General features: G+C 38.3%; 1 protein-coding gene across 1 annotated transcript in view; it reads left to right on the top strand.

The window, feature by feature from the left end:
* LOC115212270 (hydrocephalus-inducing protein-like) overlaps positions 1–16,129 on the top strand; it is a 158,402-nt gene that overhangs the window by 65,692 nt on the left and 76,581 nt on the right. Inside the window, exons 17-19 of the mRNA XM_029781112.2 lie at positions 1,296–1,466; positions 4,817–4,924; positions 6,948–7,106. Coding sequence (XP_029636972.1) covers positions 1,296–1,466; positions 4,817–4,924; positions 6,948–7,106 — 438 coding nt within the window. The remainder of the gene's footprint in view (positions 1–1,295; positions 1,467–4,816; positions 4,925–6,947; positions 7,107–16,129) is intronic.

Genomic DNA, 16,129 nt, shown 5'->3' with positions numbered 1-16,129 from the left:
CACAGAAGTCTGGTGCAGGCTTCTGCCTGGCCAGCAGCTGCCAAACTGTCCAACCCATGCCAGCATGGAAGGAGGACATTAAATGATGACAACGACGACGATGATGATGACATATCATCATCATCATCGTTTAACGTCCATTTTACATACTGGCATGGGTTGGATGGTTCAACTGGGGCCTGGGAAGCCAGGAGGCTGCAGCAGGTCCCAATCAGATCTGGCAGTGTTTTTACAGCTGGATGCCCACACACACATTCATATATACATATACATAGAGAAGGTATGAGGAGTTTAGGTCAAGGTAAGCCAAACTAATAAGTATGCATTCTGAGTGCTCTTGTAGGTAATCCACCAAAATTCCAGTTAGAACAGTGGCTGGAGTTGTGGTTTTGCGAATGTCTTGTTTGAAAAAATTGGCAGTTGGTAGCTTACCTTTGTGTTAGTAGGTATTGGTTAACATGGTGAAGAAGACAAACAATTAGTCAAAGCAGGACTATGGCATTTGAATTCATTCAATTGAATCTAAAAAAATAGTCAAATAATACAAAAACAGTTTTGTATTATTTTATTATTTTCTGATTGAATTAAATGAAATTAAATGCCATAGTCCTGCCTTGACTAATTGTTTGTCTTCCTCACTACTTTAATTGATGTATCTATTAATATTAATGTATGTTTTTGTGTAAAGTTTTAGTAAAACCAATTTAACATTAAGCTGAAGAACTACTCAATATTTTTTAAGGGCAGTGAGCTAGCAGAATCGTTAGCACACGGAGCAAAATGCTTAGCGGTATTTCATCTGCCGTTACGTTCTGAGTTCAAATTGCACCGAGGTCGACTTTGCCTTCTATCCTTTCAGGGTGGATTAAATAAGTACTAGTTACGGCCTGGGGTCTATGTAATCAACTTAATCCCTTTGTCTGTCCTTGTTTGTCCTCTCTATGTTTAGCCCCCTGTGGGCAATAAATAATTCTATCAAAGACAGCGAGCTGGCAAAAACATTAGTATGCCGGGCGAAATGCCTGGCGGTATTTCGTCTGCTGAGTTCAAATTCCACCGAGGTCAACTTTGCCTTCCATCCTTTCGGGGTCAATTAAATAAGTACCAGTTATGCCCTGGTGTTGATGTAATCAACTTAATCTCTTTGACTGTCCTTGTTTGTCCCCTCTATGTTTAGCCCCCTCTGGGCAATAAAGAAATAAATATGTTTTTGTAGAATACATGTTTATTATAGTTTTGCAAGAAGAGAAGTGACAGTGACTTCGAAGTTATATGTATGGCTTAATGTCTTTCAGGAATTATGTGTTGACATCAGTGAACATGATCCCAAGAAATTACCACACGGCATTGTTTATTTGTTAAAAGCTGAGATTTGTGCACCATCCATTTGTGTTGATGATATTGCCAGAATCTTTGAGGAACAACGCATTTGCAAAAGTCTTTCACATTGGCAGCATTACAACAAAGTAAGTTTAACATTGGTAGAATCTTTAGATAGAATTATTGGCTAAATTAGTTAACACCTTTGATGCCAACCTATGTGGTTCTATGATACAAACTCCCTGCTTTAAACAGATCCAAGTTTCCATTAAAATTCCATGTTAAATTTTTAAAAACTGGCACTCCAACAGTTATTAAATCAAGGGTTCCTGTTGATCTGATCAACAGAACAGCCCACTTGTGAAATTAATGTGCATGGTCAAACAACTGACAAGCAAATATGTGGTATTGAGCAGAATATTTGCTGTAGCCCATCTTTTATACCAAGACAAAACAATGTACATGATAACACTTCCAATCAGTTAAGATCAGAAGCCACAAGAGCCACTTGCCTGGTACTGCATCGGCATTATTATTACCATTATTATTATTATGTTTTTTCCTTCTTTCTTCAAATTTCTTCCGTTTCTCGCCGAGTGTTTACCATACACCTAGGGCAGAGAAGCTCAGTGTATGCATTCCCAGATTACATGCGCAAATTCACAGATAAAATATGTATTTAAAAATTAATAAATATGGATGGATGTTGTTTTTACAGCGATAATGCTCTTCTCAGTACACTAGCCGTTCCAGTTAATACGATTTTTTGCACTTCCTGTAAGGATGGTAAGCCTGGAATCATTTTCAAATAGGTTTCAGTACCTTTTTTTATCATTCCTAGAGATCCTACAATCACTGGTTCTGTGGTCGCCTTGAGATGCCACATTTTTTCAATTTCTATTAGCAAGTCTTTATATTTACTAATCTTGTCAAATTTCTATATTGTGATCGCAAGGAATACTCATGTCAATTAATAAACACATCTTTTTTGTTTGATCTTTTATAATAATATCCGGTTTATTAGCTTTTATAGTTTTGTCGGTCTGTACGGGGAAGTCCCATAGAATTGATGCATTTTCTCCCTCAGTCACAGCTTCAGGATGGTGTTTATACCATTTGTCAGCAGTTTTGATTTTGTAATGCCGACATATTGTCCAATGTAAATACTGGCCGACTCTGTCATGTCTTGCTTTATATTCTGCAGGTGCTAAGACTCTACACCCTGAGATTAGGTGGTCTATTGTTTCAATCTCATTGTTACAGAATCGGCATTTTGGGTCAGCTCCATTTTTTTTTATCACATTGGCTTGGTAGTTTCGGGTTAATAAGCTTTGGTCTTGAGCAGCTAATATGAAACCTTCACTCTCTGCTTTTAGCCCTGAGCTTCGTAACCATTGGTGCGTATGTTTCAGGTCGACATCAGCTTGTTTGCTATGGGCCACATACTTGCCATGGAGAGGTTTCTGTTCCCATCTGCTAGCTAAGTTTTCATGTGCTTTTGTCTTTGTAATTAATTTTATTTTCTTTGCAGTAGCAGTTGGCGCATTTCCTTCAGCCTGATCAATCTGGTGGATATCTAAGAGATCAGCAGCGAATTTTTTGCTCTCTTTGAGAATAGAGTGAAGTTTTTTCGGTCTTTCATGTTTGGTTGCTTCAAGGTATTTGGCCAGTCTGATTGTGGTGGTTTTGTATGTAAGTTCAAGCTGGATCAAACCTTGACCTTCCTGAGCTCTGAGAAGGTAAAAACAATCCACGTCTGCCTTTGGATAGTGCATCTTATTACAAGCCAGGAGTTTGAGGATTTTTCTGTCAATTTTCATTATTTCACTGGTATTCCAGTTAAGCACATTGAAGCTATAAAGAACAACTGGTACTGCTCAGGAATTTATGGCTAACACCTTATTATATGCATTCAGCTCAGACTTCAGGACTGCTCGAACTCTTCTATAACATTCCTTCTTAAACTTCTCTTTCATGCTTGCATGCTGGATACCAGAGCCTTCATTTATTCCTAGGTATTTATAGGTTTGTACCTGCTCAAGTTCCTTTATTACTGTTTCGACATCTAATTCGATTGAACTAGACTTTACCAATTTCCCTTTCTTAAAAGTGGCTTTAGCACACTTTTCAAGGCCAAAATCCATCCTGATATCATCACTGAATCCTTTCACAGTATGTAATAATCCTTCAAGCTCTTCATTATCTTTGCCATATAGTTTTAAATCATCCATATAAAATAGATGGCTTATTTTCTTGTTGTCAATTTTGTAGCCATATCCTGTTCTATTCAGTTCACTTGAGAGTGGTATTAGTGCTATGCAGAAAATTATTGGTGAAAGTGAGTTACCTTGGAAAATGCCACAGTTTATGCTAATATTGTCTGAGCGCAATACTCCATTAGAATGATATAATTGGAGCTTCGTGTTCCATAGTGACATATTATACTTTAAAAAATCTGAAATCACAGGAGATATTTTGAAAATGTCCAGCGATTTCAAAATCCACGAATGCGGTATGCTGTCAAAGGCTTTTTTATAATCAATCCGTGAAGAGCTTAGATTTCTGCGCTTATTATTATTATTATTATCATTATTATTATTATTATCATTATTATTATTATTATTATTATTACTATTATTATTATTGTTATTAATATATAAAGGTAACTCCTCCAGAAGATATAGAGTCAAAATTAAAAGAAGAGTGCCATTGTTATCTAGTGAACGATATTTCGACATCTCGAGTGTCTTCAACTGGTTCAAAAAATAAATCTGTCAATATACTTCATTTTGGTTAATATAGAAAGGATTGAGGTAACTCCTCCAGAAGATATTATTATTATTATTATTATTATTGTTAATCAACTGACAAGTAAATCTGTAGTATTGAGCAAAATATTTGTTGTAGCCCATCTTTTATACCAAGACAAAACAATGTACATGATAGCATTTCCAATATTATTATTATTAGTAGTAGTAGTAGTAGTAGCAGTAGCAGCAGCAGCAGCAGTATCAAAGACAGGAAATGCTGAAACATTCAAAATTAAACTAGAATAGCTGCATTTCTTTCCAAGTAAAACGACAGTACCATGTTCTCCATTCTTTTCATCTATCATTGTACTTTCCTGGTTATTCCTGCCATGCCAAGGAGTTAAATTGTTTGTAACAGTTCTACTGGGAACTCTATTCCAATTTTCTTTATATTCCCCTTGATGCATTCTGATGCTGTTCCCAAGGACCCAACAATAATTACCACTATCTTCACCTTCTTCATTTCCCATAGCTGGGCTATTTCATACTTAAGATTATTATTATTATTATGTTTGACTTTTGCTTTGTATTTGTACATGTTGACTCCAAGTCTCACCCTGAGACCTCAAGTGACAACATATGTAGGAAATGGGCAGTCCCCATGAACACTATTTTTTGAATTTCTGATTATTATCATTATTATTATCATTATTATTATTATAATTGTTATTATTATCAATTTACAGATTGACAGTGGAGGTGTTTATGGTGAATTAGAAAAGAAGTTTATGTTCAGCAATGTAATTGTAGGCAAAAAAGCAAAAGCTCGTTTTAAGATAATTAACACCAGTAAGGTTTGTAAATGGTTTCTGTCTGTGTGTTTATTACAGTGACAATATGCCCCCACCGTTATGTTTATATATATATATATAATATATATATATATATATATATATATATATACATACATATATATACATACTACTGTAACAGAATGCACGCCAGTGTTTATATATACCTACTACAGTGACAATATACACATTGTAATGCTTTTATATATGTGTGTGAGTGTATATATGTATGTGTGTATATCATGGTATTGACCAGATTATTGGATGTTGTTATACATCACTGGCCACAGTGCACTTTGCATTGTTTCAGCTTTCAATTGACACCGCTTAATATAACACATTCACCAGTTCAATTTCCACTCAATTATATATTAGTTTATTCATTTATTCCTGAAAGCCTTTTTGTTACTGTATCAATGGATTTTGAGAGTCAAAATCCATTGATATTGCTCTAAATGCAGTGACAAAAGCTTTCAGGGATAAATAACGAAATGAGTGGAGATTGAACTGGTGAGTGTGTTATATTAAGGCACTACAACTCTCCCCAGGCACAATAAGATATATATATATAATACAAATAAGAAAATGGAGAAACAAAATTAGTTTGTTCATCAACTTTCGGATATTCTAGTGTTGGATTATTTATTCATTTAACAAAATGAGAACATCAAAAGCATACATATATATCTTATAATTGAATACATATAAAATGTATACTTTTGATGTTTTCATTTTGTTAAATGAATAAATAATCCAACATTATAATATCCGAAAGTTGATGAACAAACTTGTTTCTCCATTTTCTTATTTGTATTATAAATTTACAGTAAACTTATTTCTTTACCTTCACCTGTTTAATACAATAAATGAGTTAATTCCATTGCAGTTAAAAACATTTATGTATTAAGAATCTGGGTACTGTACCAACAGTATATTGGATAAATGCTATCATGCTATCCCATAGTGGGTTACACCCATAACCCCTATCTTACTTTGTACTATATATCTATATATATAAAACTCAACTTGTGTGTGTATCTGTGTGTGTGTGTCTGTGTGTTTAACTTCCTGGCACATCTCCTCCTAGCCAACTAATCATAGAACCACCAAAAATGGGTCACTTAAAGTTTAGGTGAATGAAAATTGAACTGCGCTATTTCTGTTCCGAAATTCATCTCGCAAGTGCAAAAATCGATAATGTGTTTGTTTAGGCCTTATCCCATGCATTGAATAGTGAACTTTACTCAGTTAGCTGTTTGATGTGAACTGTGTTCACCACGCGCGCAAGCATGCATAAATTGCATGAAAAATAAAAAATCAAGATATAAAAATGAATCGGCGTAAACATTGTAGAAATTCGGCAAACAAATGAATTTTCGGGATGTAGCCTGGAGGGTTTTTTCGTATTAATCGTTTGGACTTTGTGAATACATACTAATTGTTTTCATAACATTTTTAACGCTTTGAATTAAACGTGACCATTTTGCGTTGAGTCTGCAGTTTGAATCACTTTAACCAAATTTTAGCTGGCCAGATTATTGATCATCACGATACATCGCCAGCGACTCCCTGAAACTCTCCCCTGAAATCCCCGTTGAGAAATACTGATCTAAAAGAATAATTCAACAATGCAACTATTTGATCAACAAAAATTTATGAAACGCTTCTACATACTTCCTATTGAGGAAATGGAGCACATAAGCGCAAAAGTAGAGGGCATTAAATGCTTGATTTTAAAACCAAAATAATTTAATTTTGATTGAACTTCATCCAAATCTAGCTTAATTCGCCCGTGCATAGAGCGCACGAGCCGGGCAATACTGCTAGTATATATATATATTTATATGATATATATATTTATATGATATATATATATATATGATATATAGTGTGAGAGAGAGTATAGTTAAAATTATTTCCTAGAGAATCGATCTCGTTTCCCTTGATAACAGCAAACCCTCCAATAAATGCAGCCCTTTGTTGGAATTAAATTATTAACCTAGTGTTTTGATGTTCTACCCTCTAGGTTCCTTGTGATGCAAATATTGTTGTGAAAAGCAGTCAGAGTCGTGGCAGTGGTAAGCATCAACAAGTAGAAGTTTTTGATGTGGAACCGTCAAAAGCCCAAATCCTCAACCATAGTCATATCTTTGTCACAGTCACATTTTCACCCCAGGCAATGCAGGTAATTCCAATTTTCACTCGAAAAAATTATTTATAATTGACTAAAGCACAAAACTCATTCTTTTCTTCCTTTTTCTTTCTCCATTCCAATTATTGTATTCTCATTTAATCTCTACATTTTAATTTTCAATGTTTTTTGTTTTATAAAAAGTAATCTCTCTATATATAAACAGCAAAATGTCTGTGTGCGTGTCCTTTATACAAATCCACAATTTTTCAGTTAGAGGGCTCGCACATTCTATGGTGATTCTGTTCCGAAATTCATCTTGCAAATGCAAAAATCGATAATGTGTTTGTTTAGGCCTTATCCCATGCATTGAATAGTGAACTTTACTCAGTCAGCTGTTTGATGTGAACTGTGTTCACCACGCGTGCACGCATGCGTAAATTGCATGAAAAATAAAAAATGAAGATATAAAATTGAATCGCTGTAAACATTGTAGAAATTCGGCTAAGAAGGGTGGTCGTGCACATCTTTACATTTCCCCAGTCCCCCGCAAAGCCATTAAAAAATCAATAGAAGTGACTTTTTTGTGAATTTTCTACCCAAAACCCAATCAAAATGCCCGAAACTTGATATGTCAATTGAATGCCAGCTAGCTGTATGTGATTGGTCAGAGATTTGGACAGTACTCGCATGTATGTGCGCACGCATGCAGCTGTATATGCATGCACTAGCACTATGACCCAGCATAGTGCTAGTTCTTTTTATTTAATTAATTAAGGTTTCAATGCCAATTGACTTCCACTATTTCCTATTTTATTACAGATGCTTCTAATTTATAAAAAAAAGTATTTTATAAGGAACTAGCAGAATTGCCTGGCGTTGCTCGGGGCTGAATTGCTTGAAAGTACTGTTAATGATTGCACTGAATTATGATGATTATTCAGGCAAAAATTGATATAAGTTAACGGCGAATGAATGTATTTGTAAGTGTATAGAAAGCCGTGTAAAGGGGTTCCTACCCCCTCGTAGAATGGTATAAGAATTGAATGCGAGGTTGCCTTGAAAAGAGCCATGTTATTGTTCTCATAATTGTAAGAATTTGATAGTCGTGGAAGGCGGTGTAAAACGTTCGCAGGTGAATAGGGTCTCTTTGTTTTCCACAAACAGCAGCGGATGTGCTGTTACAAAACTTCATGCTGTGTTAAAAGAGAATGGATGCCTTATGTAGGCAAGAGGGGAATGAAGCATGGGTAAGTAAATATGGGTAATTTATAAAATATAGAACAATAGCATCTACTCACCATATGTCAGACCGGCAAGACTGTAGTGGTACTGATTAGATGAATCACAACACAGTGGTGGAGATGTTTTCATTGATGGGCGTTATGATTAAATTTGTTGTTGTATAAAATGATCTGTTGCTTAGTTTCCAAAGTGTATGTTGCAATCGTGTTGTCGCTTATGTAAACTTTAACAGTGGGAGTGTAGATGTAGGGGGTAGATGTGTCATGTACGTTGGATATAGAAGATGAGGCTGGTGGTTTGATGATGAATGGATAGAAATAGAGGTGAGCGAAGGACAGGTATTGGTTAAGTGTGAATTAATGTCATGAAACGCCTAAAAATGTAAATGCCATCATAAAAGAGAGTCCGAAAATGATGAAACGTAGTAATCTTATAAAACCTCCTTGTACACAATGTTTTTTGTTTTTCGTTGTGGAACAAATGCGAAAGCATCACTGTTGCTGCTGACACGTGAGCAGCCAACATAAAGCTGACCATGAGAGAAATATGGCTCTCCCAAATGTATTCCCGCCACAGACAGTGTTTGACCCTGCGCTTTGTTAATTGACATTGCGAAACATGGCCTTACTGGGAACTGGGACCTCCGAAATATGAAAGGTAGGTCTGCTCCTGATGGGAAAAGATGCATCCTAGGTATGAGCACAACGTTGCCTCGACCGCACCCTGTGATAATGGTGGCCTCAATCAGATTGGGAGATAAGGACTTAACAATCAAACGTGTGCCATTGCATTGTTTTGGGGGAACCAAATTTCTAATGAACATTATAGGGGCGCCAACTTTAAGTTTGAGAATGTGTGGTGGTAGTCCGGGGGGCTCAAAGGAATTGAGTACCTCTATTGGATAATTGATGATGTCCTCTGGGTCAGGAGTTGTATCGATAGACTTATATACATAGACATCCCCAGGAATGAGTTTTAGCATTTCATCATTAATATGGTGAACAGTTTTATTCCTCGGGGCCAGAATAGCCCTTTGGCCAATCCAATCCATATTCTGATAATTAGCTTGTAGATCTGGGAACACTGCATCTCTGAGATCAGAAGGCGTTTTAACAATGGTACAAATGGAATCGATGGTAATATTACCATTTTCATCCCTTGGTATTTTGCCTTCGCCAAGTGCAAGGAGGGTGTGAGAAAATGCTGCTGATGTGATATCACGTCGCATATGAGCACGCATATTGGTGTGAAGTTTGAGAGTCTTCACCAGTGGCCACAATGTGGATGACTTAAGACACACACTTACTGCATCAGCTCTAGTCCCTTTGGGAATAACAGGAAGTGTTTGTCAGAAGTCCCCTGAAAGAAGAAGTGTTATGCCTCCCATGGGAGCTGAAGAGTGTTTGATGTCTCTGAGAGATCTATCTAGTGCCTCAAGAGCACCTCTGTGGGCCATCGTGCATTCATCCCAAACGATAAGCTTGCATCGTCTGAAGACTTCTGCCTGATCGGAGCTGTTATTGATGTTGGAAGTTGGTGTCTCAGTCTTCGCTAAGTTAAGCGGGAGCTTGAAAGTGGAGTGAGCTGTCCTGCCGCCTGGCAACAAAGTAGCCGCAATTCCAGATGATGCCACAGCTAGGGCAATGCCTTGTGTTCGCCTAATCTCAGCCAATATTAATTTGTTGACAAAAGTTTTCCCAGTGCCCCCATGAGTGTCCAGGAAAAAAATCCCCCCAGCTTTGGCCTGGACTGAATTAACAATGGAGTTGTAAGTGAACTTCTGTTCTCGAAAGATCTTTGGCTCATTGTTGGCTATGTACTCGGTAAGCTCATCAACATTAAAACATGTCTCACGCAGCAATTGTGAAGACAGAGTGTTTGTGCCTTTCCGGTTTGTTGAAGGTAGGCCATAGACCGGCAAGGCACTACTGCCCATATCAAGTACAGTATCTTCGATTTCAAGCAGCGCCCTGTTGTAAATGAGGTAAGTGTACCCGACCTCCATTGATGGATGTAGCGATTGAGCGTGACGCAGGAAATCTTCAGACATATAATCTTTGTAGGTAAGCCATAAAGAGGCGGGATTAGCCAAGTCACACCATAGTAGTAGAATAGCGAAAAGCGATCTGATTTTTTTAGGAGATTTTAACGAAACACCCTCCGCCATAGTGGCGCCCCATTGTGAATCATCCTCCAAAAGTCGACGCCAAAAACAGGCTTCGCGGAAAGTATCACATAATACACCATCAACAGTTCTGATGTCTTGAAAACTTTGTGGGCCTAAAACCTAATGGAGGAGAAGGTGCAGGTGAAAACACTCATGTTGGTTTGGAGGTACAGTGTAGACTCTTCCTAGACAACTGTTAAACTTGACACCAGGATGTCCTTCAACATCCTGACCCGACTTCCTACACACCCAATTGTTGTTTGATCACACATAGTAGGACGGGACCTGAGGGTATAAAAGTGTTTTAGCAAATGTGTCAAGTTGGCAAAGCCTAAAGAAACCGGTCAAAGTTGTTTGTTTTGGATTTGCCGCCAATTCAGCTGCAGTCTGTTCAGTAAAGTAAGTTCGCTGGCCATTTTCCAAATGAACCGCTAGTTGTATGATGGTGGGGTGCCTTTGGTAAAGTGGAAACCCGAATATCCACCAAAAAGCTTCACCACTGCTTATGTACCGACCTGCCAAGTACTATGACACCTTGTCCATGCTATTGTCCTTTTGAAGGCCAAACATGGCAGTGTCAGAACCCTTGTTAACATATTTACATATATACTTTATAGACTTAACTGAATGACAGAACTCCACATTTATGTGAGCGTTAAAAGTTTTCATCAGAAATGGACAGTACGACACTACCCACCTATTATCCACTTGATGACTCCGTAACATCATAGTGAATCCACCATTGTCAGGGTGCCTTCTTCTGTACAGTGGGTATCCGTTGCGGCTGGTCTGGGTCTCATCCACGAACCTCTTTGGGTACCATTTAGTCTTTGAGGCATGAGGAGAACTTTTGAAAACCAGGACCGCACGGACGTGTACCATGTGTGCCTTCACAATGTCGTACAGCTGCCGGTCAACAGTTGGGTCCGGAATTTCTGCTGCAATGAGATCATTAAGAACTGTTGGGTCTATTTTGTTGACCAACCAAAGCAAAATGTGCGCGTGTGGCAACCCTCTTTTCTGCCACTCAACAGTATACATGTGGCAGTTAACAGACCCAAAAACCTGCCCTTTTTTTATTAAATGAATGAGCTTAGCCAGTTTCTGCCTGAAAACCCTTGCAATAATATCATGGCGATGACAGTACTGCTATCCTGGGAGAAGTTCTCGCATTACCTCAACCCACTTTGGGTTACATGTAAAGGTAATGAATAAATCGGGTCGCCCATAATGCCGAACGTAAGTCATAGCATCTTGTGTTCGCTCGTGCATGTACCGTGGGCCCCCTGTATAGGTTGAGGGGAGAATGCACATTTTGCTGATATTGCGGGCGTCAGTGTCATTCCTGATGCCATCACGCAAATGGATGTAGGAGTCTGAGTGCGGCTGCTTCTGATTCAATTTGATGAAGCACAGTCTCTCGGACTCCATCTTTGCAGCCATGTCAACTGCAAACTGGTGAAACAGTTCCCGTGATCTGTGCAGGGGGTTGAAATCATTATGCCTTGTCATGAAGCGGTATGAGTAAAAAGCCATACATGAAACAGTTTTAGATGTCGCAGCAGTGGGCTCGTTTGGTTTGTGGTGAGGAATGCCGAAATGGTACCCGTCTTCTCCATATGGAAAAAGAAGGGGATACTGCAGGGCATCATATGACCGATGCGTCTCATTAATACGCTGAAGACCACTGTCGCGGCTTTGAAGAACTATGTCTCGCTGATTGTGCTGTTCACCATGGAGAACTATGGCCACTTCATTGCATGAAGGAGTGTTATATCGGCGTTCGTGCTCCCCAGAAGGCCTTTTGTTAGCATTGATGACAATGGTGAATGTTGGTGAAAGGGCTGTTTCCAAGGCGTATTTGAAACTGCGAATGTAGCTGTTGTGGTCATGAAGCATGTTTTGCAGACTGAGCAGCACGTCCCTGTCGAAATTGTCAGCGTCAGTGTTTGCAGGTTGTGGAATTACGCCGAAACGCACATCAAGTTGCCTATTGTAATTTGAAATGAAATAAATTTGAAGGAACAAAGGTTTGCAATTTTGTAGTGGCTGGAGTGACCCAATAAGGTGATACACCTGGCCCTGGACCTTGAAAGTAGGCATCCAACCAGTTTCTCTGACAACGTTAGCCCCGAAAGAAGTCATCTGAAATGCACAATTGTACTTCCTGATGAGTTGAAGGAATTTTGATGACCTTGAGGTGGAACCAGTAAGTAATTCCTTCAAAGGGTCTGGCAGCTCCCGAAGAGGGGGCAATCTGACCTTACCGTTTAAGCAGCACATTGCAGGTGGTTCCCCAGCCCACTTTTTAGCATTGCAGAATTGGCAATTGAAGCACATTTCCCCTATATTTATGTCAGCGTGCATCGAGTAATTGAAGTTGGGCTCATACTTGAAAGCCCGTAGATACCAGTAAGGGCTGTTTGGACTCGTCAGACCGTAGGTAGCCTTGCGGCGTCGACTGTTCCACTGGAATGTAGAACATTGCTGGTCTGAGTTGTGGGAAAGTGTCGAAAATGTTGAAGCAGCAGTAGCCGCAGCGTTTGTAGCCAGTCGAGTGGCCCTTTGTTGTGGGTTCTGTGAAGCCGTTTGTGCAGCAACAGCAGAAGCCTTTATGGCCATGCGCTTCGACCTTGTTTCCGGACCCTCTGAAGCCCTGGAAGCAGCATTGTATGAAGTCATTTTTGCTAGGTGTGCATTGCACTGTTGTAAATTTTCAGTAGCCGAAAATGTTGAAGCAGCAGTAGCTGCAGTGTTTGTAGCCAATCAAGTGGCCCTTTGTTGTTTCTCTGAAGCCCTTTGTGCAGCAACAGCAGCAGCCTTTAGGCCATGTGCTTCAACCTTGTTTCCAGACCTTCTGAAGCCCTGAAAGCAGCATCGTATGAAGCCATTTTTGCTAGGCGTGCGTTGCGCTGTTGTAAATTTTCAGCAGCTTGCGATTGCGCTGAACGTAAGGCGCTCTGTGAAAGTCTGAAAGCCTTTTTGTCGGAAGACTCGTTTGCGATAATTGCCTTTTGCACCGCTGCTGCTGCAGTATGGCGGCCGAGGCGACTTCTCTTTTTCGGTGGCATTTTATGTGAAAAAGAAAGGGTGAAAGTTACTTAAAGATAAAAATTGTAATGTGAATGAAATGTGGAAAAATGTTAACCGTGGAAGGAAAAGAAAGAAATATTTGCAGCTGAAAGAAATTTTTTATGCAAGTATAGCGACAGAGTGTGTAAAGTGTATTGAAAGTCGAGTTAAAAGCAAGAAAATAAAGTTAGATTTGTAAGAGTGGAAGTAGTTTACGTACATGTTCAAAATGTGAAGTGTTTTAGTTGTTTAATCAAATATTTGTGTAAAGTGTATAGAAACGTAAATTGAAAAAGAAAATGAATTGAAATTTTTAAGAAAGGAATTTGTTTACATACATGTGTCAAATGGCAAATGTTTGTGTGGTTGTCCGAAATGGAACCAGGGTAAATGTGTGGAACTGATGTATTATAATGAATAGTCCTTTTCGTTCAGGGTACATTTGTGGTGTGTCATGGTGTGTGTTAAGTACGGTATATATAATGTGTTGCAGCTATAAAAATAGACATACGTTTGTAGGTATAAAGGTGATCCTCTGTTGATTTTACTTTCGGCTGACTTAGCTGAGGTTGTAGGTGAAAGGGATAGAATGAATCAGTTTTTGACAGGATAAAGAAAAATGTTGTGGTGGTATGAGGTTGATAGTGTTATGTTGTCTGTAAAAGGTCCATATTTTTATCCTTCACTTCCTACACACACACACACACACACACACGCACACACACGCACATGCACACACACATGCGTGCACACACACAGACCTTCTTAGCTTACAATTTGTTTCTTTCAACAATTGACAACTGTAACAAACACACACGTGTGTGTGTGTGTGTGTGTTTGAGTGTTTTTTGTTCTGTTTCCTGTCTGGATTTTTTATTTTTTTTATTTTTTTGAGGAGTGGTTTAAGCATTAATAAGAGAAAGTAGCAGAATGTGTGATGTTGAATAAGAGTGGTAGAAAGAGGACTGATTTGTATTAAAAAGGAACATGGTAACAGGCAGAGAAAATCTGCCTTTTATCATAAGAGATACATATATTTGTGTGGTGTGTGTGTGTGTGTTTGAGTGTTTTTTGTTCTGTTTCCTGTCTGGATTTTTTATTTTTTTTATTTTTTTGAGGAGTGGTTTAAGCATTAATAAGAGAAAGTAGCAGAATGTGTGATGTTGAATAAGAGTGGTAGAAAGAGGACTGATTTGTATTAAAAAGGAACATGGTAACAGGCAGAGAAAATCTGCCTTTTATCATAAGAGATACATATATTTGTGTGTGTGTGTGTGTGTGTATCCATATATATATATAACAGAAAAGTCTAATTCTTCTATTGAATGTAACCGGGCAACGCCGGGTATAAATACATGAAAGTACATGAAGTTTGTTAAAAAAAAGGGGATCATGTATATACCTCCTGGCTGTTGAGATTATAACACCTCGTTGTAAACAATGTTCCTTGTTTTTCCTTGTGGAGCATATACAAAAAGGTTTCTTTTGGTTCCTACTCTTGAGCAGGCAACATACAGTTGCCTATGCGAGAAGCAGGGCTCTTCCAAGAGAAGACCAGCTACAGAGAGGGTTTGACCCTGAGATTTGTTAAATGTATATATATATATGTATGCCTGTATATATGTACAAAATCCACTGAGAAGGCTTTTGTTGGTCTGAAGGTACAGCAGAAGACACATGTCAAGTCACCACACAGTGGGACTGAACCCAGGACCATGTGTTTGGAACGTAGTTTGTTACCACACAGCCACACCTGCCCCTATGTATGTATGTGTGTGTGTGCGTATGTGTGTATGGGTAGATATATTATGCATGTATATATGTGTATATATATGTGTACATATTACATGTACATCTATATATATATACATCTACACATAAAATACAAAATACAAAGTTATATCTTGATATCGCTAGTGATAACAATACTCAAAATATATAACAGACTGGAATTGTAGGCCCGTCTCTTGCAATTTCAATCAATTGGATCTTGTCCTCCCTCTTGTATAGAAGTGTACGGCTGCAGTGAAATTCATTTTTGGACGGCTGCAGCGAAATTCATTTTTGGACTTTCTTCTATCAAAGGCATTTAAACAAAAATGCTTCCGTAAAGATGGTGAAAATATTGTCAATTTCCCCAAACGGACACAATTCAATTTTTAAACAATAACCAAAGCCCCTTCTCCGAAAGGGGGAGGGTTACGGTTTACAATTATTTAACAAATGCGACACAACAACGTTTCCCTGACGAGGAACCAACAAACGTGATTACAATAGTCAAACAGTAATAATAATAACAACAAACCTTTTTAATTTATGTGAAACCACTTATTCAAGTTCAAGTCATTGATGCAATTTTATACGAATTGCTAATACACACACACACACATAATAAAGGTGAAAAATTGAATATTAATTTGATTAATATGAATTGAAAACCAGTGGTGTAGCATATAAGACCATAGCGGATCTTCCTCTAGCAAAAAGGATGACCAGTATTAATGGCTCATCCCTGTTATATAAATACTTTCACTTTAATTGTTGCACACTTGCAAAGAGAAAGTAGGAGAAACTGTGGTGGTAATGGAAGGAG

This window comes from Octopus sinensis, linkage group LG1, assembly GCF_006345805.1.
Source record: "Octopus sinensis linkage group LG1, ASM634580v1, whole genome shotgun sequence".
Taxonomy (NCBI): Eukaryota; Metazoa; Mollusca; class Cephalopoda; order Octopoda; family Octopodidae; genus Octopus; species Octopus sinensis.
The sequence above is the reverse complement of the archived record's forward strand: the minus strand, read 5'-3'. Positions and strand labels throughout refer to the sequence as shown.